At 37.4% G+C, this 24,009-nt stretch overlaps 1 protein-coding gene across 1 annotated transcript in view; it reads left to right on the forward strand.

Annotated features, from left to right (window-relative positions):
- The window catches only part of LOC121431620 (WD repeat and FYVE domain-containing protein 3-like), a 105,220-nt gene extending 86,507 nt beyond the window's left edge, over positions 1–18,713 (forward strand). Inside the window, exons 58-71 of the mRNA XM_041629202.1 lie at positions 6,191–6,297; positions 7,272–7,425; positions 8,050–8,141; positions 8,866–9,078; positions 9,401–9,533; positions 9,931–10,178; positions 11,414–11,476; positions 11,981–12,160; positions 13,177–13,299; positions 14,244–14,303; positions 15,630–16,314; positions 16,691–16,802; positions 17,521–17,718; positions 18,188–18,713. Of these exons, the coding sequence (XP_041485136.1) occupies positions 6,191–6,297; positions 7,272–7,425; positions 8,050–8,141; positions 8,866–9,078; positions 9,401–9,533; positions 9,931–10,178; positions 11,414–11,476; positions 11,981–12,160; positions 13,177–13,299; positions 14,244–14,303; positions 15,630–16,314; positions 16,691–16,802; positions 17,521–17,718; positions 18,188–18,314 (2,495 nt within the window). The 3' untranslated portion in view covers positions 18,315–18,713. The remainder of the gene's footprint in view (positions 1–6,190; positions 6,298–7,271; positions 7,426–8,049; positions 8,142–8,865; positions 9,079–9,400; positions 9,534–9,930; positions 10,179–11,413; positions 11,477–11,980; positions 12,161–13,176; positions 13,300–14,243; positions 14,304–15,629; positions 16,315–16,690; positions 16,803–17,520; positions 17,719–18,187) is intronic.
- The last annotated feature ends 5,296 nt before the right edge of the window (positions 18,714–24,009 follow it).

Genomic DNA, 24,009 nt, shown 5'->3' on the forward strand with positions numbered 1-24,009 from the left:
CCTTGACAACTAGCATCTCAATTCAAAATTCATTTAATTTAAACATTTGATAAGGGTGGTAGGGAATAATCTCCAATCATTTTAAGCCCAGCGCAAACTACGCAATCTGATACGACACGATTTTTTTACAAATCACGTTTCGCATTTAGTGTGGCAGTTCTAAGAAGTAAAATGATTTTATTTGAAGTTCGCATAGGAACAATGAAATTGCGATTTTGCCTTGCGGCATGCCCTGTGGTATGAGTAAAGTCCGAGTCGGCTTCAAGTTGCATCGGACGATGACATCATGATGATTTGGAATGGAATTTGCTTTTATTCCTACAGGGAGGTCCCAACTAGACTGAATTTTTAATTTCAGTTGTCCAACTATTCTGAACTCTGATCGCAAAGCTTTGATTGGTTGGACTGTTCATATCACGTATTATCACAAATATCTTTCAAATTCGGATGACAACAAATTGTAGAGTGTGCGCCTGGCTCTAAGATGGACGATTTGGGGTTTTTCATTTAGCACAAGAAAGGGTCACAAGCCGTGCCTCAAGTTGTGCATAACTTACAATCAGCTACATGTATATTAGTTGGCCCCTCGTTCATATCATTTTTCATTGACATCCAAACAACTAGCAACACATCAAATGTACTAACAAAACAATAAGTAATTTGCATGATAGAAAAACATGCTTTGATTTAAAGCAAAGTAATGATCAAACTTTTAAAAATCTTTTTGTTTGATTCTGGTGTAGGCTTCTGTATGCTGTTTCCTCGTCCTTTTATTTTGTTGGTTAAGTTTAATGGTATGACTGATTATGCAATATCTTTCATTGGTTGCAAGCGAAAAAAAAAGAAAATCTCAGCCAGGATAGGTACTTCTCCCGAAGAAAGCCTTGAATTTTGATTCGAATTGCCCTTGCAGAGTGTTTAAAGTGGTTATGTAATTACGTCCAATTGGAATAGAATGGAGGGGATGTTTCACAAAATGTTAAGTCTGACTAAAAACCATGCTTAATGATACAGTCACACTTATGATACTGCCCCATATTCTGAAGTCAGGTTTAACTTAGACCACGGTCTAACTCTGTGCTAAAATTATGGGAAGCCAAAAGTGCCAATTTTTTTTATTAAGTTGTATGTTTCTTATATTTACTGTGCTCTATCCTGATTCATCGGTGGTGAAGGCAATCATCTATTTATACTTCCTAGACAATTATGAATGATTTGAGAGCCAAATGAGCTGAAATATGATATCTCTACTGTTAGTGAATTATGTAACAATTGGCTATCTATACTTAAACCACAACTTTAAACCTGAGTTTAAGTTAAACCGGACTGCAGAATACGGGCCACTTACTCCAAACTGACCAATGGTATGTCATTGGAATTAGTGTAATAGCTTTGATCGGTCTGGAGTCAGTTTTGCCGGTGTGACTGCTGCACAGGGCCAACATGCATTTGATATTTAATGCATAATCATTGGCCTATTGTGCAGTAGTGTGGATCTAGCCTCAAAGCCCAGACTCAAATTTGACACTTTGACCAATTATACAATGTCTAGAATGAAGACTAGACTCCAAAACAAATCTCTGTCTGTGTCGAATAAGGTAGAGGCAGCCACAGTACATAGTGAATCTAGTCTAACTACTCTAGACTGCATCATGCACTATGTAGATGCAAATTACGAAAACCAAATGTCTGTTCTTATAGACTAACCCCGAGCATAATACCTTGGACACATTTGTTCTATGACGGTTGTACGGTGAGTCGAAAACAACCGCTTTAACATTTTTGTACCAGCTAAATAAAGATGGTTTGAATAAAATTGAATAAAACGGCTGTTTTCAACTCGCTGTATGGCCGCCGTAGAGCAAATGTGACCAAGGTATAATCTGACCAATGTGATGACTTGTGATATATCACATGCAGCTTAGATTTAAATGTGATTTATAGTTATAAAAGTTAGACTTGAATCTTTGTGAAACATTCTCCTGTTTGGTTCTAGTTCATTGTGATTGGGCCACGAACCAGGAATGGCCTGGTGGTTGAGTTGTTGCTTACTAATAATCATTAGATGATGGTCGAAATCCCAAGGGTTTTCAGATTTCTCATTACCTTTTTTTAAATATATATATATATTACAAGATTGGGTATACATGCCATTTTACGTATATTAGTACTGGGCCTAACATAGCAAGCAACGGCATCACAGACCCATATGATATCATAATAACTGCATTTCATTGTTGTGTAACCATGGCAACATGTTAACCTGCAGATACTCCATTCAATCACACACTATTTTACCCTTGGGACCACCCTAACGTTCACTTATCTTTTGCCTTGAGTGGTCTTAGGACATGCAGTTTGATCTTCAGGGACCTGTTTCACAAAACTTGTTACAATAACAAATTTGCAATAACAGTTTAAAGCTACTGAAATCATTTGATTTGATTGGCTGATTGTGAACTTACAGAAATTGTGCATTTGTAACAAGGGTTTTTGAAACTGGACCCACTTCTAACATTTTGACATTTCATTACTTGATTTGAGGAGGTTACCTAGCATTTTCGGTGGAGGAGGGTTGAGTCTGATGTTGGCTACTGGACACCTAACACTCTTCCGAGTTTAAGTTAGATCAAATCTCTTTCAGTCATCTTTAAAATTTGAATGTTATTCCTTATTCAGCTACTGGGCTAGAATGTTTATGATGTATTCATATAACAATTATGAAACATAGTTGATGGTAATAATGATGATAATAGGTATTTATATAGCACCATCTAGCTAGAATTATTTATTTGGATTGTTGTGTACCCTCATATAATCATCGTAGCATAATAATTGAAGGTGATGCATTATTTTCCATTGAATGATATTCTGCAATGTTTGATGGCAGCTCTCTTCCTCAGGGATAAAAATGCAATTTCAAAATAGGAAGAGGAGGTCCCTCCCCCCCCTTCCTTCCCAAAAAAATTGGAGCTTGTAGATTTGAATCGCCAACAATGCATTACCAAATGTTGTGTTATTTTGCTCATCGACACACATGATGTACATGTAGTCATTACACGTAGTTGTCAGATTTCCATCGCGAAAGAGCAAAACTTCCATTTTAAGGTACTGTGTGTACATGTACCTGTATGTGAACTCATTTTCATATCACAGTCTTGTATGATAACACATATTCCTGCATTTTGTAACTGGAGACAAAAAATAGATTAGTGCATCCATTACTGACTACAGAATAAAGACATGTTGTTAAATTGTGAATCGGTATTGTAAATATATATCTTTTAAAAGATACAATAGTCCATTTGCGTTTAACTTGATGCATATACAATTCCTCCTAGGTCCCATAACACAAAGGTTAGTGATTGATTGTACCATTGATTTTCATGATTGATTCTGTATTGTAGTCAATGGAATCAATCGTAGAAAAGTGTTTCTTTGATCATTGCTAAACTTTGTGTTACGGGCCCCTTGCAGTTGTTTCATGAAGCTGTTTGCAAATAACAAAGGACTTAATGTACAACTGGTGGCCCTTTCTTGCGCCAAATGATCCCCATGTTGCTGAGTTAACAGCTGAGAATATGTTCCAGTCTTGTGTAAAGCCATGCCTAACTTAATTTTTCTTTTATAGTTCAACCATTCTGATCTGAGTACATCTTCATGTATGGTAAAATTGCAATAAATGAGAAACCTTGATTTTTATTATTTTATGTTGAGCCCTGTAACCATGGTAGCTACAATATAGGCGCAAAAGTTGCCATAATTGTACAAGAATGTCTTCATGAAAATAACTGCTTCATGTAGTCATAAACTCACATATTTTGGCTGTTTATACCTTGTTTTCATTGTTGTGCGATCCTGACACTAATGGATTTCCATAGAGTTACAATTGATCTGGTCAATCGTAACTCTTTGTACAACAGGGCCCTGACATGATCTTATACGATCTAATAATATGACTACGATTACTCCACGATTATAAGTACGCTGGTATTAAATACAATCATTATCACTGGACTGTAAAAACCCATTGCTAAACCACAATCATGATACAGTTCATAAATAATTTAATTACATTAATTTCATTTTTGTACTCATTGATGGTCGGATGATGATTGTAACGTTGCTGTGATAAATGTATTTTCACTGTGTGTGTTTTTTTTTCAGTACAACATACTAGTGTCATTTATTGCAACTAATTCATATCCCATGATACATCTGAAAATGATTGAAGTGATATTCTGTCTATCATAACATTTACATTAATACCAAGGAGGTGCAATGATCCAGTTTGTATTAAAACAAAAAAGTAAGCGGGGGGGGGGGGTGGTTATATGAGCTGGATCCAAATGTTTAACAAAGAGTTACGAGTTCCTTAGTGTCAGGCTTAAACGTCAACTAATACTGTACACTTGTCTGATTGATGGATATATGTGTGCATGTGATCTGACCAATGCGATGGTGCGTTTTATACTGCACGAAACTAAAATTTAAGTGTGTGACTCTTGGGTCACACTTACATGTATTTAACTTATCAGGTCACACTAATCTTCTTGAAACACCTCCTGATGTAGTTCTAAGCAGTTGACCAATCAAATCTTATCGAAACTGGTTAAAAGGGGATTTTATCTCATGTAAAATTGATCTACATGTAGTTGATCACCACTAGGGGACATTTACACTGGTTGATTAATAACTAAACCAATATGATATTGATCTTATGGAAGGCATCAGTTCTGATTACAAGCAGCCTGTTTGTAACTTGAAATTATGGTATTGGCCATGGTAACGGCTTGGAAGCCATTCAAAATTAGGGTTTTCCATGAAATTTAAAATAATTGCAAAGTTATCATAATTCTTCATGAAGTGGGGACCAAGTGAGCTATTCATAAAAACAAATTGTTGGATGTTGTGTCCAAGAGGACAGTATGTTTTATCCCATAGATACCATAGTAACAGACATCCGTGCTTTTCATCCAATAAAAATCAAGTAAAGTTTTTAGATTTGTCAACTTGTCAAACTCATGCTACAGCTCTCTCATACATGTGGAAGGAACTATTAAACAATCAATATTACGGCTGTGTATATGTATAAAAACATTCAACCAGTTTATTGTATTACCATTTAAAAATCAAAATGCTCTTTGTGTGGGAAAGATGTTTTGACAATTTAGAGACTTGTCATTACTTGTCAAACAAATCAAACAACAAATGCAAATTTCTTGTGCATGTGAGTAAATAAATCAACATTATATTTTGCAATTAATTTTCAGTTTGCATGTTTCTTCTATTAACTGAAAGTAAAACTGAGGGCTATATTAGAATTGATCTAATGATGATATTATCTCATGCAGAATAGAGTATATATTAGGTCAACAGAGGTCATTAGTTGCAGGACTGTATATACATATAAATGGGTATTACATTTTCATTATCATTATCTAGTAATTGCAAGATTAAAATTGATACTTGTAATCGATTGCAATATAATTTCTTAATATCCTAAATAAATTTCCCCTGTTGACAGGCATGAAACTCTGGGAACCCCTTTATCCTTCAAATTTTGCTTGAATGCCTCCATATTCTTTTGTACATTATTTTTGTGCAGTAATTTCTTCAAATCCTTATATTTCCCTTAAATTTTGGTGGAAGGATTTTATGCCTTTGCATTTTTTACCCAATGATCCTTATGCATGACTGAATTAACCCTCATAGGCCCAAGATAGAGAAAGAGAGGCTTTGTGCTGTGGCATTTCACCACTCTTTTCTTCAAAGTCTCTGGCATCTTTGGAGCCCATATTCATGATGTCCTGGGATGTGTTTCATTGTCCTGCAACAAAGCCTTATACATGTATGTACATGTACACATCTTGTAACGATGAAAATGGATGATTTTTCATTCATGTACTCCAGTATTAAACAGCAAGCAAGCTCATATTTTCTCTTGGACTTGCCGGCACACCAAGGGTGATGCCGGATGAATCACAGGCATGTACTGTACTAGGTGATGCCAAACGTCACTTGGATGACCCTGGATTGACGATCTCAAGAGATTCTGTATTGCAATCCATGAAAATGTACAAACCCCTTCAAATCCCGCATGAATTGGGGCCACTGTCTAGAAACATTGATACCGGTACACTGCAAACATGTAATGTTTCAAATGTTTTCTTTTTAATCCTTGGTTCAGACGACACTCCTCCGTGTTACTACAGCACGCATTATTCCTCTGCTATGATTGTAGCATCGTACCTCATCCGTATGGAACCCTTCACTCAGCACTTCCTCAGGTTACAGGTGAGTGGATGATGATGGGGATGAGGATGTTGATGATGATGGTGATGATGATGGTGGTGATGATGATGGTGATAATGATGGTGATGAGGATGATGATGGTGAATGATGGTGATGATGGTGAGGATGATGGTGATAATGATAGTGATAGTGGTGATGATGATGATGATGAGGATGATGATGGTAGTGATGGTGGTGATGATGGTGATAATGATGGTGATAGTTGTGATGATGATGGTGATGGTGATGATGATGATGATGATAATGATGGTGGTGATAATGATGGTGATAGTGGTGATGATGATGAGGATGATGATGGTAATGATGGTGATGGTGATGATGGTGATAATGATGGTGATAGTGATGATAATGATGGTGATGATGATGGTGATGATTATGGTGATGATGATATGATGATGGTGGTGATGATGGTGATGATGGTAGGGATGATGGTGATAATGATAGTGATAGTGGTGATGATGATGATGGGGATTATGATTGTGATGATGGTGATGATGATGACGGTGATAGTGATGATGATGATGATAGTGGTAATGATGATTATGGTGATGATGATTATGGTGATGATGATGATGGTGGTGATGATGATGGTGGTGGTGGTGATGATGATGACGGTGATAAAGATGAGGATGTTGATGATGATAGTGATGATGATTACAGGAGTGGTGTTAATGGTGGTGATGATGCACATGTACGTGATGATGGCGATGGCTTGATGACAGTACATGTAATTGTAACGCTAGTGATGGTGGTAAACTGACAAAATTCTGTCAAAAACTGACAAAATTCTATTATCTTCGATCATAATGGTAGTGCCTTTAGTGGTGATGGTAATGATGATAATGATAAGTTGGTGATGATAACTATATGATTGTTGGTTGTCCTGATAATGCTGGTAATAAATAACAATTATAGCCGAGACAAACGCAGTTGTCTGATTTCTATTTCTATCTTAGGGTGGCCATTTTGATCTAGCTGATCGGATGTTCCACAGTATCAAAGACAGCTGGCTGTCTGCCTCCAAACACAACACTGCTGATGTCAAAGAGCTCATTCCAGAGTTCTTCTACCTACCAGAATTCCTCACCAACCACAACCACTTTGATCTTGGTGAGTAGGAAGAACTTGGATACTGCACACTTTCAAGCAATAGACAAACAGATCACAAGGAGGTTATAAGTTTGTGAATAGCACCATAGTGGAATTATTTTTATGGCTTCACCGACTGTATGTACATGTAGTTGCCAAAGGCATTTTGTTTTAGAGCCTCTCTCCGTTCCGTTTACTTTGTCACGGTAACTAAAGATGAGTTTGACAAATCAACTCCAAACTTCCATCAAGCTCTAAGTTGTCATTATCCGACCATTTCCATGGCTGTCAAGACTACATGATTGTCAGCGAGACGCCCTGGAAAATTGACAAATTTTAGAGTGAAAACCCACTGATTTTCAACATCTCTCTGATTCATACATTGATTTCTTCCACTGAATAGTATGTAATTGAGTAAGCTCTGCATTACCACTGCAGTAACAGACATCGTTGCTGATCAGCCAATTTCACAACCAAGGAAAATTGTCAAGACACCACATTTTGATCCCCCCGATCCCTGATCAGTCAGCAAATGTTCTCTGAAAAAGTAACCTTGAATATGACAGCTCTTGTATAACCAAAGCAATTGGCAATCAATGGGTTTCTATTCATGTTTTTGTTTTTGATTTTTGCGTTTCTCTACAGGTGTAAAGCAGAGTGGAGTAGAACTTGGGGACATCGTCTTACCCCCCTGGGCCAAGGGAGATCCCAAAGAGTTTATCCGTCTTCATAGAGAGGTGGGTTTATTTCATTGAAATAGTGAAACCTGTCTATAGTGACCACCAATGGAAAACACAAAGTATGGCCTTTAGGTTCTTATACACATTATCTGCCTTCATGGGAATCAGTTTTAGTAGTTATTATAGGCAGGTGGCTGCTATAGACAGGTTCTTACACACACAATCTGCCTCCATGGAAACCAATTTTAGTGGTCACTTTGGGCAGGTGTCTGCTGTCGACAGGTTCTTAACTTCTTATACACACAATCTGCCTCCATGGGAATGTGGTCAATAGAGGCAGGTGGCAGCTATAGACAGGTTCTTATACACTCAGTCTGCATCCTTGGGAATCTGTTTTAGTGGTCACTATAGGCAGGTGACTGCCAGAGACAGGTCCTTATACACTCAGTCTGCATCCTTGGGAATCAGTTTTAGTGGTCACTATAGACAGGTGGCTGCTATAGACAGGTTCTTATGCACACAATCTGCCTCCATGGGAATCAGTTATAGTGATTACTATGGGCAGATTGCTGCTATAGACAGGTGCCACTAACACAGGTTTGGCTGTATTGGAATCCTGTATGTAATATTAGAAGGGAAGGAGGGAACCCAAGAAGACATGAAATTTCGAGCAGCAGATTTATTGCGAAAAATGTGGGTAATTTAGAAACAGCTATATGAAACATGACCATGGAGAATATCATGACCTAATGTAGCATCGAATATCAAACTCTCCCTACAGGCTTTAGAGTGCGACTACGTCAGCGCCCACCTTCACGAGTGGATCGATCTCATCTTCGGTTACAAGCAGCAAGGCAAAGAAGCAGAGGAGGCCCACAACGTCTTCCACTATCTCTTCTACGAAGGCAACGTCGACATCTACAGCATCGACGATCCCCTCAAGAAGAATGCCTTCATCGGGGTCATCAACAACTTTGGACAGGTACCCAAACAGGTGAGAGAGTTATGATATATGTATCTTCTGTGATTTGATTCCTTCATGATAAAGGGGCTAGGTTTTAGATTTGATGAGGTTAAGGTTTGGTGGTAAAGTTGATACCAACAGAATTGATGATCCCCTAAAGAAGAATGATGTCATAGGGGTCATCAACAACTTTGGTCAGGTACCCAAACAGGTGAGAGAGCCATGTTATCTTCTAGAATGCCATGCCCATGATCAATTGGGCAAAACAAATTTTCTGAGTATTTCATTCCTTATATCTATTTTGAATAATGAAATGTTGATGGATATTCATTTTCTATTGTATATTCTGCAGCTCTTCAAGAAACCTCACTTACAGAAGAGAGTGAGTAACAGGGTCGGAGACAACGCCGGGAACTCCATCGCCATATCGAGGTTGTTCTTCCACAATCTGGACACTCTCAGACCATCATTACAACCCCTCAAAGGTGTGTACTTAAAAATTGTGTACAAAAGTAAAACTTAGGTGATGTTTTGCATTTAGCCAATTACATTGCAGGATTTTAGTAGCTTATAGCAGTAAGTTATGACACCTGTAATTGTTCATAAAAGTTTTTTTTCAAATTGAGAATGTGTGGATAACTTTAAACTAAAACCAGGACTTGAAGAGGTGGGAGGGGGGGGATTCATAATTAGTTGAGTATAACCAAAAAAAAATGTTTATAGGGTAAACAAATTCAAATCTTTTTCATTCCAAGATGTGTTCAGACTATATTTTAAACATCAACAATGCAATCTAAATAGCTGGGTTCATGCCTTTAACATTCCAATATCTCGAAAGATACCCAATTAATGCAGTGTCTCTCCTCATTTTTCTTATTCCAGAACTAAAAGGAGCCGTCGGTCAGATCCGCCAGGTTGACAAATCGATCCTCGCTGTGGAGCAGAACAAAACCCTCATTCCTCCGACCTACAACCGCTACCTTGCGTTCGGCTATGCCGACTACAGCTTGCGTATAGGCAGCTATGACTCTGACAAAGCTACGACCGTTGCAGAGGGCAACGGGTGTGGGGAGGTGCTGTGTGCAGTCTGTCCGAACAGCAAGACATTGATTACAGGCGGAAGTAGCACTGTGAGTTCAAAATTCATTCTCTTTGATTATAGAGGAAAAAAACATGGGGTGGTATTCAGATAGACATGGTATAGTTAGACCTGGGCCTGTCTAACAAAGAGTTACGATTGATCTGACAATGGTAACTCTACAGGAAATTTGCACAATATCCTTTTTAAACAAAGAGAAGTGTAGTGAATTTTGAAGGAAACAATGAATACCATGAAATGTGCTTCATAGTTAAAAAACATTTTGAACAAACATGCATAATAGATGTTGACGTTGCTGGCTGTCCATAGTTGCGATTAATCAGATCAATCATCATTCTTTGTAAGACGGGGCCCTTGATTAACTTAGACCACACTTTTATGGAGTGCCAGTCAACTTTTTCACCAATTTATAATCGTATTTGTCCTGCTTCAAAAGGTTGTCAGAAAATTAATTGAATCGTGAAATAGAAAGTATATGAAAATGTAACATTATAATGAATTTTCATGGATTAATTGGTACATGATAATTTCCTCGATTATGGAAGAACTATTATGAAGCCAGCATTCCATAGACGTGTGGGTTAAAATTCTAGTTTAGACTAGGGTTTCTTAAATCTAGGTTTAATTATCAGAATACCGTCCATGGTTTTTAAAGGTCGGAGTTATGTATGGATATGTTACTTATATTACATGCTATATTGCAAATCCATAGTGAAGGGAAAATGTAATTGTGATGTTTGAAGGTGATCTTTATCAACAAACAATGCCTAATGCAGGTTTTATTTAGCTTGTTGCCTTTGAAACTTAATCCCTTTACAAAGCCTATGGGGAGAAGAGAATTCAGTAGGTTGAAAATCTACTACATGTATCAATGAATGGATGGACACTTTCATTGATACATGTAGTAGATTTTATATTCTTCAAATGTGAAGATAAGTAGGAGCATGACAGTTTGTCTGTTTGTCCTGTACAGTGGTGGACCCCACCAGAATATGAACATGTTTGAAGTGTACAAGTTCTGCGATGTTTAAGATATTTCATTATGAAGTCGGATGATAAGATATTACATGCAATGAAGGTTGTTTCTGTGGGCTTGTGTTGTTTCGTACATTCGACACTCAGCATGATGGTGTGCATTTTGTTGTGGGGTTCACAGCCTTTGAGCACAAATGTACATGGTTTGCCCAGTTTTTTTGACCTTATAATTTTAAGATGCATATAAATTCCTAATGTTGTGTATGAATATATTATTTTTTGTTTTTACAGGTTGTAAATGTGTGGCAGCTTGAGATGGGCAAAGAGAGATCAAAACAGATGTCACTCAAGCAGGTATGGTATCGTCACTTGATTGAATTTTATGAAATTTTGGTGTGTTACTCTTGTGGTGTATGTGTATAGTACTGAAGGAGGGATAGTACTGAAGGAAAATTAAATTTAGTAGTTAATAGAAGTGTGGTCTGAAATTCTTGTTTAGTCCAGAGTTATTGATTATACCACCTTATTTTTGTTTATGGAACTTCTAGAAAGTCTAAACTGCTTTGTCTAGCAGGAGCCCCTCTATAAAGGCATAGTGCATGTGTTCAGAGCGTCTTGCCTGCATTCCCCAAATGTTTTGTCTTGATCATGAAATGTGACAATTGGTAATTTCGAGCTGCTCGCGGGGCTCTCTGCGGGAATACCTGTCTCTGACTTTTGATGAGAGGCCTTCGTGGTCCTGTGATCTTGTGTAACAATAATCAGTTATAAAATCATCTACTGGAAATGAAGAAAAATTTCCAAGCAAACACTTACAAGTGGTTACGCTTGCTATGATCTTGTCTTTCTATCATTCAGGCATTGTACGGGCACATGGGAGCCGTGACATGCCTGGCTGCGTCCACCTCGTACAACATCATCGTCAGTGGGTCACGTGACCAATCGTGCCTCATGTGGGATCTCATTCGACTGACCTTCGTCCGACAGATGAGGGCGCTTGGCGCCCCGGTCACGGCAGTCTGTATCAATGAGCTATCGGTGAGTCAGAAGTCAATAGTGGTAATCTAGTGGGAAATTCCATTAGTTGATCCTCCCTTCTGTTTGTCTGACCATCCTTCTTACATTGAAATTCTTACTAAACTTTTTACTAATCTTTCAATTCATTATGATCTTAGAGCAATACAACTTTTTGCATTAACTAGAATAATTTATTTCAGGAAGAATAAATTCAGGAAGTCCCTATATATCAAAGGTGGGATGTACTTATTTTTTAGAATTACCCCATTACATTGTATTGTTTTATTGGAAATAAGAAAGAACTCTTGATAAATACTGCATGCCTAATTGGGTGTTAATTCATCGCATTCGCAAGTCAATTTCAGGTCGCAAAGTCAATTAAAAATGTATGTTATTGCAAATTTCTAATTGAAAGATGGCGTGCTTCTTGTATCAACGAGTGTAAATTGATCTGCTTTAGTAAAAAAAAAACCTTATTACTTGTAAATATGCTTATGAACTTTGCACTTAATTGCAAATATTTTCTTGAAACACCCTGTTAGTTACATTTTATGCATGATTTGTATAATGCATGATTGAAAAATCATATTTGCATCAACACAGATTCATAGTTACAATGTTGTTTTAAATTTGAAAACAGATATTATGCTATTCGTGACTCATAATGTCAGCTACGTGTAGAATTCATTCCTGATTTTGTGTCATCATAGACATTTAATTACTGACATCATTGGCAATTTATTTTTGATGAAATCCCCTCAAGGAATCTTTTCCTATTTCTTAAGTTTATTTAAGTTGGATATTTTTACATGATGAAAATTTATTTTATTAATTAGATAGTCTGTGATGTATTTCATGGAATATGTGATGTTGAGATTTAGAATATGTTTAAATTCTTGGAACATACTTTCTGGCTATTTAAAGCACATGTAGGTTCTGTCATTGAAATTGTCTTTTCGCAATTTCCTGCATTTGAATTGTGAAATATATGTAAGTAATCATTATGTCTGTGGTCCCATTCATGCATATTCATGTAGGGTGACATAGCAATCTGTGCTGGAGTGTATCTCTACGTTTGGAGCATCAATGGAGACATGATTGCGAGTGTGAACACATCGACAGGGAGAGAACAACAGATCCTATGCTGTGCTATGTCTGAAGTAAGATTTGTTCATGCTTAAGGTTTTCTATCCAGTTATGTTTTTATCATGTTTATCATGTTTGAAATAATTACAAAAACAAAAATAAAGAAGAAAGAAATGTTTTAAATAGACTCCAGTCCATAAGTGTATGGGCTCGGTATCCGATGGTTTAAAGGGATGGTCCGGGCTGAAAATATTTATATCTAAATAAATTTAGTAAACTTCACAGATCAAAATGCTGAAAATTTCACAAAATCAGGTAATAAATAACAAAGTTATTGAATTTTAAAGTTTATAAATATTTTGTGAAAACAGTTTCATGCACATCGTCATGAATATTCACTAAGTGGGCTGATGATGTCACATCTCCACTTTCCTTTTTCTAATGTTATTACATGAAATCATTCATGTAATAACATGATTCATTTCTTTCATTCATTTATAAATGATGTTTCTCCATTATGATGAAATAAGTTGCGGCAATAAATAACTAATGCACTTAATCAGTTGTCAATCCAATTGTTTTAATTCTTGGTAGAAATGTTTTGAATAAACCTAAATTTCATATAATGAAATGCAAAAGAACAAATCGGGATATGACATCAGCTCACCTTATGAATATTCATAAATACATGCCTAGAACCGTTTCACCAGAATAATGCAAATCTTTAAATTTCAATAACTTTGTTATCCGATTTTGATAAAATTGTCAGCATTTGCTTTGTGAATTTGTCTATATTCATTGAGATATAAATATCTCCAGACTGGACCATCGCTGCAAAACATTTTATTGCGTGTTGGTCAGATGGCAAGAGCTATTGTTCCACTACAGGAATAATGGTAACCATGATTATGATACTAATTCAGATGAAATATACAGTTGAGCGTATGTTTGGTGACCTTTATCTTGACTGTTAAAATTCCTGTGGTTGTATTTGTTCCCTGTTTGTTTTCCTTCACAGCTGGTAGAATGGGATACACTGAATGTGGTCATAACAGGTTCCAGCGATGGTGTGGTCCGGGTAAGCGATTGAATCTTTATTATGTGATTCATTTGAGTTCAGTTCAGCTCAATTCAATTCAACTCGACTCCATTCAATCTAATTTATTTCACTTTGACTTAACTTCATTAGAATCTATCCCATTTCATGCGATTCAAATCCATTCAACTCAACTCAATCCAACTCAATTCAACCAGACTCATTTTTACTCAATCCAGTTCAACTCATTTCAATTTAGTTCAATTCAGCTCAACTCAATTAAATTAATCTGAAATTCAAGTAAGTTAACTGAATTCAATTGAATTAAATTTGATTTGGTCAGGTACTTTTCTGTTCAAAGAAGTTCAGTTCATTGCAGTTCATGTCAATTCAATTCATTTTATTGCAATGCTATGCAAGGTGGTCCGGTTCAGTTCAGTCTAGTTTAGTTCATCTCTGTCCAGATAATTTTAAGTCACCTAAGTTTTCTTCAATCCAACTTCCATTCAAGTCGATTTCATTCATTTGATAATATGAAATACATGTAGTTGCATTTAGAATATACTGAGAAGTTTGGAAATGGTAAGTTCAGAAAGGGCAGAGTAGAAAGCGGGTATCAAATACAAATTGGTCAAAAGACATAGACCATGGCTTTATTTCTTATAATTTTTTTTCTTTGGCTTTCACAGAGTAATTTGTCCTCAGCCAATGAGACCAGGGCTGTCTTACAAAGAGTTGTGATCCAATCATCGCAACTATGGAAAGCCAGCAAAGTAAACATATGAAATGCATGTTCAGGATTTTTTTTTAGATATGACAGTATATCCATAAAGTCATTGATTTTTTGACAATTTGGTGTGTTTTCCTTTGTTTACAAAGGATATTTTGCAAATTTTTCTGTAGAAAAAACTTATGACAGTGATGGATTTCCATAGAGTTACAATTGATTGGATCAATCACAACTCTTTGTAAGACGGGCCCCTGATTACATCATTAGCTTGTATCACTGTCTATTTATTTCATGAAATCCTCCACAGGTCATGATCTGCCTTCTAATCCTTGGAGCTCTAATTGGTGTTTCTTTGTGATTATTGTTTAACCTAAAGGCCTGGTCACACCGCCCGAGCGTTGTTGGAGCGGCCGTGGAGCGGAGATAAAAAATCATCACCGCTTGCTACCGTTCACCATTTTCGATTTCGATTGTTTTTTTTAAATTTTTTTTTTCGATTTTTCCCCCCAATTTTGTGAGCGAAATTCGACTCTCTTTCCCTTCCGCTCCATGACCGCTCCAACAACGCTCGGGCGGTGTGACCAGGCCCTTAACATACTGTTCCACCTAACATTGTCGATGATATCTTTTGATTGCAGATGTGGAGTGTTGAGTATGTCCAGGTACCTGATGGGAGCAACGGGAGAGGCGAGAACGGCGCCCTTCAAAGCACAATGGTAGACTCCAAAGTGGGTGTCGACCCATCGGAGGACAGTCCCTCGGAGGAGGACAGTCAAAGTTTTGAGAGTGTAGGATCCACACCCAGGAGGGACAACACGGACAAATCCTTGACGGACTCGCTGTCCGAAGACTTTCGGGATACCCTGTCAGTCAACAGCAATGTTTCCAGTGGACGAAGTTCCCCCATCGTCAGGGACGATCGGGAGGAGAAGGATGGAGGCGCATCCCAGAGGTTGAAGCCACCGGCGTCGCTTCCGGTTGCGCCACCCAGGAAACGGAAGCTGGAGAAGATGGGGTCGTCGGGTAGCCTCTTGAGCAACAAAGAAGGTGCTGAAGATGACAGGACTCAAAATCAGGACATTAATGATCAAAAGAGCAGAGAAGAACTGAGTAAACAGTCCAGTAGTGATGCTACTAGTCTCAGCAGCAGCGTCGGTAGCACGCCAACAGTACCTGATGGCACAGGAGTGATCCTGGGTGATGTTCCGATGAGCCCTTCCAAAGAATACATTATGGTGACTGAGAATGATCTGAAAGGATTCGATGAGGATGAACTGGATAAGGAGGAACGTTCAGCAGCTCATCGGAACAAGTTAAAACCGGGTAAGTAGCTTTGTATCGTGAAGTTAATGGCAGTTAACATGGAATGAAATATAGTTATGTCTGCCCAAAATACATGTATATAAAGATTTATGACAAAAATAAATCAGTACCAGTATTGAGTGATTAATTATAATTATAAGTTATATAAATACAAAAAAAATGTACATTTGATTACAGAGAAGTATGGATTTGGAATGTTGCCATGTGTAAAGTCAGATTGATTCTTCCCACTTTATTGACAGGAACTATGATTTGTCTTTGAAATTCAAAGATTTGATTGTCAATTACAACATTTGTTGTACAGTATCTTGAAAGGTAAAGTGCCACAACTTCATGGAGTTAAATGAGTTTGAATCTTGTTTCTATCATCCTTCAGGTTTCAAGTGGCAACGTCAGCTAGTGTTCCGAAGTAAGCTCACAATGCACACAGCATTCGAAAGAAAAGACAACTCTCAACCTGCCGCTGTAACAGCTGTGGCTATTTCAAGGTAAGCGAGAGGAGACATTTCAGGTGACCAAAGTAGAAAGGTGGTTTTAATCGAGAAATTTCATTAGGTTGATAACTTCCTGTCTACAACAAGAATTCACCTCTACCTTTTATTGTTCATTCTAAAAAAACTGTTACTGTTGTGCAAGTGATAAAGAATTGTACCTTAGACATTAAATATTTCTTGATTTATTCATTGAAGGACCAAGTTGAAAAGTGACATATATAGACACTCTCCTTCAACTCCTTTCTGTCTTGAGGATCCTCCATGTTCAGGCCAAACTTAATGTTTTCATTCTGTAATCTTTGGTGTTCCGTTTCCTGTTTTGTCATCATGTCTAGGTCCCTTGATAATTTAACAGGTTCATCATCTTTTCTCCTCAACAATGGCCCATCACTCTCAAGGCACATTTTTTTAGCACTAGTACAACAGTAAAAGTTTCTTCCAAGCCCGACCAAGTACACTTAATTTGAGCAATCAATTGCTGTAGTAATCTCAAATCGCATCTCTGCACTTACATCCTTTGCAAAAGCATTTATCTACAGTTGCCACTCTCCACCCGGGTGTAGTAAATGGGTACCCTGTAGGAAGGAATTCTTTCATCGTTCAGTTAGGATAGGCGTGATAATATGCATCACCCAGAAACATTGTAATATCTGCTTATACATATTGCATTTTATTATTATTACTATTATTTTTTTTCTTCCATCATATCCAGGGACCACATGAAGGTGTTCGTCGGTGATGACCGTGGCAGAGTCTTCTCCTGGTCTGTCGTGGACCAGCCGGGCAAGGCCGCTGCTGACCATTGGGTGAAGGACGAGAGCGGGGATACTTGCCAGGCCTGTCCCACTCGCTTCACTCTGACGGAAAGGAGGCATCACTGCAGGAACTGCGGAAAACTCTTCTGCCAAAAGTAAGAACTATGATGCAATACCTTTATTCAAATATCTTGATGCAAGAGACAAAAAGGGAAGGGGACGACTGAAGAAGACATGGAAGAAGCAAGTGGTGGAGGAGAGTAGGAGGGTTGGGTTGAGGGAGGAGGATGCCCCACATAGAGTAAAGAGGGAGGGAGGGGTGGGGGTGATCTCTGTGAGTGTGAGGTGACTTCTGCCAACCCCATAGTTGGGACTTAACCAATTTTATACTCTGGATGACTGACTGACACAGGGAGGGTGATATATATGGGTTTTTCCTGATTGTCTTTGTGTTATCTGGGCTTTTGCAACGAAACTTTGATCTGGTTGGTAAATACATGTAAGTAGTAGAGTAGTAATGTCATCATTTACATCTGAATGCATTCTTCTTTTGTTTTTGATATCTTTGTTCATTTGTGATTCATCGTTTAAATCATTTTCGTCCCCTTATTTGTCATATTTTAGGTGCAGTCGCTATGAATCTGACATCCCAAGACTTCGTATCAACCGCCCTGTTCGGGTCTGTGGAGTGTGCTATATACAGCTGAAAGCGCCCCCTCCAATCATGGATGGTAGCTCATCTAAAAGTTGACCAGTCATCTTTTCCCAAGCTTAAAGTAACGTTGTAAAGTGAATGTCTGAACACTACATGTGTGATCCTGTGTGTGTGTTCAAGCCCTTTATGTGTGTGGATATAGGTGTGTTTCACGTTACCTAGGTTCATACCAATTTGGATGATGTTGGTGTTATGTAACTTTGTGTAATGGTCTTGGCAAATCTAGGGATCACTCTATGAATTCCAGCTTAAAAACGATCAGATGTGCTATATAGGAATATGAGTGAAGATTGCCTACAAAGCAATCAACATCAATTTAGAAGTTGCATGTAGACACCTGTCATTCAAAAGATAGAGAGAGGGCAACCAAGAGAAAGAAACACAAATAGGAACTATTATTGGAAAGTTGATTCAGACACCAGTCATACTGGAAGTCAGTTACACAAAAACGAGTGCAATCTGGTTTGTACCAGTGCCATCAAGTTTAAACTGACTATGACCAGACGATGTATCTATAGGTTTTCTGAGAGGTAAGATGCTTGGTTTCTTGAAGATTTTAGAAATGCAGTTGATTATTGTTAAAAGTGGTCTCATATTCACTTAATACCATGAAAATGGCCATGCAAGACACTGTTAAAGGAGACACACGAAGAAAATTTCACGAAAGTGATGATTATAGACAAATTATATATGGATGGAAAGGTATTGTCTTTTTATACACAAATATGTCACTAAAAAGTCTTATAGATGTCGTGGAAATGCAAGAAATGAAATTATTAGACACCCTTCTCAGCCCCCCAGACCGACAATCACGCAGCCGAAAACGGTCGAGAATTATGACGTCACACAATCGACGTGCTCATCATCTCTCTGTGCATCATGCACTGAATCACCTTACTGACCTGTTCAATATCTTCCGAATTTACCGTTTTCTTCATGTAATGTGATATTCAATTTCTGTTTTCGACAACTTCAGACCAAACGTGATTCAGAACTGTGTTCCTTTGCCCGTTTTTATTGAATTGTGGACTGTAAAGACCAATTTTGTCCACTGCAGTCGTCATTGTGTTGCTCCACTCCAGTCAGTGAGTGAGTGAGTCGCTGCCCAAATAATATAAGTAGAGAATCTAATCAAGAACTTGAAAATCAAAAGCAGCAATTAAGAAGTAAGATTTAATAAATACAGGACTGAATAGAATCTCACATGAAAATAAAAAGAGAAAAAAGAGCTGATAGGAATGGGGAAGGAACATAATTAAAAAAAAAATCCAGAACCAAAAAAAAAAAATCAGAGTTTCGAACCAGGATCCCCGCACTCATAAAAAAACTGCGTGCGTACAGATTTGTCCACAGACCATGTTGTTATATAGACCGTGTTCATAACGATATATGAACTAAGTGCGTTCGCTGTGCGTTCGCTGCAGTTGCCTCGCAATGCTTCGGCAATCCAAGTGCAATTCCAATCATTTCGCGATCATATATTGCCGTGTTTTTTTGTGGTTCCTGAACTTGCTACGTAATTAAATTTCATAATTTTTATTCAGTTGTGAAGACGAATGTCTATGCTTTATATTGATAATAATATCAATGTGGTGCAAGCATGATTTCTAAGTGAAAATATGCTTTGTTTATTCACGTATATTTCTTGAAAACAAATAATTTTTTCTAAGCTAAATATCGGTTACCAAAATATGTTAAATGTGCATTTCATTTTACTGTTCAGAAAATTCAAACTTTTATCTATGTAATAAGACCAATCTTGAGAGGAATAAACTATTCTAAGAGCAAAAAACGCTGATTGGAAAGATCGTCTTCAATGGGCTGCTGTCAGCTCAGCTGCTCGCTGCTCGTGGTGTGACGTCACTCAGCTGGAGCTCGCCAGAGGACGGACGAAGGCAGAAATATGCCATGAAAATAAGTCATTTTTGAGAGCTGATTTCTGCAAACTCTAATCACTATTTTAAAAGGTGAAGTTATATATCTGATTAGTAATACTTCCCCTTTACAATGATGACCAAAAAAAGTCATTATAAAATACTTTTGATTCTTCGGTTGTCTACTTTAAACATAATGATAATAATAACATGGTCCACTTATATAGCGCAGATACTATAATTGCATATTCTCCTCTGCGCTTGATACTTGGTATCATATTATTACCCTGGCTGTAACTGAGCCGCCATGTAAAGGTGCTAAACATTCAAGGAATAAATCCTACCGGGTACCCATTTACCTCACCTGGGTCAAGTGTGGCACAATGTGGGTAAATTTCTCGCTGAAAGAAAACATGCCATAGCTGGGATTCGAACCCACGTCCATCCGATTGAAAGGCGAGAGTCGTAACCACAAGACCACGACACCCCCACATTCCACTTGCGCGACCTGGTACAGTGGTGGACTGCGACCCAGAGGAGACAAAGCATAGGAGGGGGCACTGTTCTGTTTGTGAACAATGCTGTGCCCATCCAATGCTTTGTCTCCTCCAGGTCACGGTCCGCCACTGACCTGATACACGCCTGACAAAGAGATGTGATTGATCCGCTCAACATCAACTGCATGGAAATCTGTCGATGTCATAATTTTCTTACAGGAAATTGTAGTTTCTGTTTCAAACAAAAAAGGGAGCATACTGAGCTATCAGAAGAATGTATGATTATATGTCATATCTAGAAAACATGCAACCGATCTCATTCTCTTAATGTCTGATAGAACATAGGTTTAACCCGTTTGGTGTACTGTTAAGGTGGGCCAATCGTAATTTGGTCTAAGCTGCTCTTTATATAATCCCCACTTGGTGTAATCTAGTGATCATTTCTTCCTATTGCGAAGTCATCTAGTGACCAGTGTGTCTACTTCGTTTTGTTTCCTATTTTCTGGTCTACTGACCATTGGTCACCCAAGTAATTTGTGGATTATTAGCAATTTGATTTTCCAGCATTGTTTTAATTCTCATGTCATCAGAGGTTCTTGGCATTATTTTTTTGTTTCCAAGAATTTTGGTGTCAGTACTCTAAACTTGGGGAAAAGGTTATGCCATGAACAGATTAAGTGCAATCTAATTTCAGAATTGTTATATGGAAATTCCATGAAATACATGTACATCTGTCAACCTATATGTGGGACTTTCAGAAAATGATTCATCTATGCTTTGTGCTTTGTATGAAGAGATGCAAATTATCATGGGTTGATTGAGCGAAGTAAAAGTTGAGAAAAAAATGGAGATTTGATGTATAAATAGGTCTATTATTTTATAGAATTGCCCTAGTATTATTTTTTTAGAAATGTTGGACCATACTCTGAAGTTTGATTTAACTTAGCTAGGTCATGGTCTAAATCTTTGCTAAAGTTATGGCAAGCCAAAGATCTCAAAAATTCTGTTTACATTGTATGTTTTGTTTACAATGCTCTTTTCTTAAATCTTTAATGGTGATGACAACTATCGTATGTATCATTCCCAGACAGTTAGGAATTATTTGAGTGTCAAATGAGCTGATAGATTGAACCTCTACTGTTAGATAATTATGTCACAATTGGCTATCCATAGTTAAACCACAGCTTTGGACCAGACTTTACATTAAACCTTACTTCAGAATACAGATGTCTCATTGCAAAGTCAGAATGAGACAAGATTCATACTCAAGCTATAATTTTGTACAGGTGAGCGTTTCATCAACAATTTTGTCCGACAAGTTGTCAGATCTGACACCTTTCCTTGATTTTGATTGGCTGAGAGGCACTGTTCCTATGGTAATTGTCGGATAAAATGGGACTTGTCAGATGAAACGTCCGACAAGTCCTTTCATGAAACGCTCCCCAGAATTGTGCCAACAAGGATTATGTATACATATGGCTGCTTTGTTTTTATTTCTACATAGGGTTTGTATCTTCCCCATTTTTTTAAAATGAAAGTAATGTAGTACTAATACATGTACAGTGTAACCCCCCCCTCAAAAAAAAAAGATTGATCATATAGGGGTCGATTTGCGGTTATATAATTTTCATGTGAGCAAAAACTTGTTCAATTTTCATTTATAGTTAAAAATAAATGATTCCAGAGGGCATTGACTTTGTGAGAATGGCTTTACAAAAAAAAATCAAGATATATCTGGGGGGTGTTTCACAAAGATGACTTAGGTCGCACTTAAATGTCGACGCGTACATGATATGCAATGCGCAATCTTATTGATCAATGCGCAGTAGTGCGCGACCTCTTGGCATGATCTGACCAATGCTGTCATGCCTTTTATACTGCGCGCAACTAGAAATTTAAGTGCGACTCTAAGTCATACTTAATTCTTTGTGAAACACCCCCATGATATGGTAACAGAACCCCATGCTTTGAAATAATGATCTAGATCGAACCAAAATATGCTGATAATAGCTATCATAATAATCAAAATAGTGATAATAATAGCGATACTAATGGTCATTATTATGATGGTGATAGAATCAAAATTATTATGATAGTAATAGAATAGTGATGCATGCATGTGGAAAACATATCAAACTTCCCCGCACAATCATAATTAAAATTATAAAAATTGTAATATAGATAATAATGATAAAGATAGTACTGCTACTCATACTAATTCTTCTCATGATAATATTCATAGAAAGTCTTTGATCTGACTGTCGCGTTGCATTTGGTTGCCAAACATGTAAAAAGTCTATGCATCTGATTTTTGTTGTCAGCGGATTTTTCATCAATATGCTTGCCTACTCCCCATGCCAGGGTTCCTTTAATATGTATTCTTTGGTTTGGCAGGCATGTGGAAAACATATAAAACTTCCCTGTGCAAATCCGTGGATGCCATCCAAATATAGCAAACATGTAGATTGTAATTTTCCAGTTTTAGAGTTTTTTTTTTATAGGGCTTCATGCATGCATGTAGCTGGGAAAATAACTGCTGTATTACAGAATTCTATATTTGTATTACATTTCATATTACTGCATTGTATTACAATGTATTACATTGCATTACAGTGTATTGTTTTACATTCTTTATGATGTATTACATTACATTGTACTAAATTATTCCATAAAGTGTTACATTTTGGCATTGTATTATGTTGCATTGTACAGTGTATTACATTGTATTGCACTGTTGTAAAATGTATCACACCAAGGTCGACCACTCTCTCAGGATAAACGCAGAGGAGTGATGTCACACGAGGGCGCAATTTGTATGCATGTATTAAGCAAGGACTGTCTGAAATATTATCAGAAACATGGTAATGTACATGATACGTGGGTGTTTCTCCTCGAGGAAGAAATTGTCCTCGGATTTTCTTTTTTTATAATTATGACTGTTACAAAAATAACATGAACATGACTTATTCTGTGATGTGTTTAATGAATGATTGACACTTGGAATCTTGGCTTCTTCCTTATTTATGTTTGCAATTATGTATTTTTTTTCAGTTAATGTTGAATTTTTTGTTTTGTAAAGCGTATATTATATATATATTATATCAAAGCAATACTACATTTAAGCTTGTGTGTATAATGGTTTGTGTATTCGTAAGGTGTACAGTGTATGTTGAAAGTTTCCCATGGCTGCATTTACACGTAATTACCATGTGCTATTCACGGCCCTCTTCCCTGCCTGGTTTATGTCATGATTGGAACACAGATGGTGTACCCCAAGGCACCATCCTGCCACCTATTTTGTTCTACATAGGCATTGGTGGGGCTGAATGCCTCTCTCACTATATAAACAGAATATGGACT

Source organism: Lytechinus variegatus, chromosome 18 (assembly GCF_018143015.1).
Source record: "Lytechinus variegatus isolate NC3 chromosome 18, Lvar_3.0, whole genome shotgun sequence".
In the NCBI taxonomy this organism is placed as follows: domain Eukaryota; kingdom Metazoa; phylum Echinodermata; class Echinoidea; order Temnopleuroida; family Toxopneustidae; genus Lytechinus; species Lytechinus variegatus.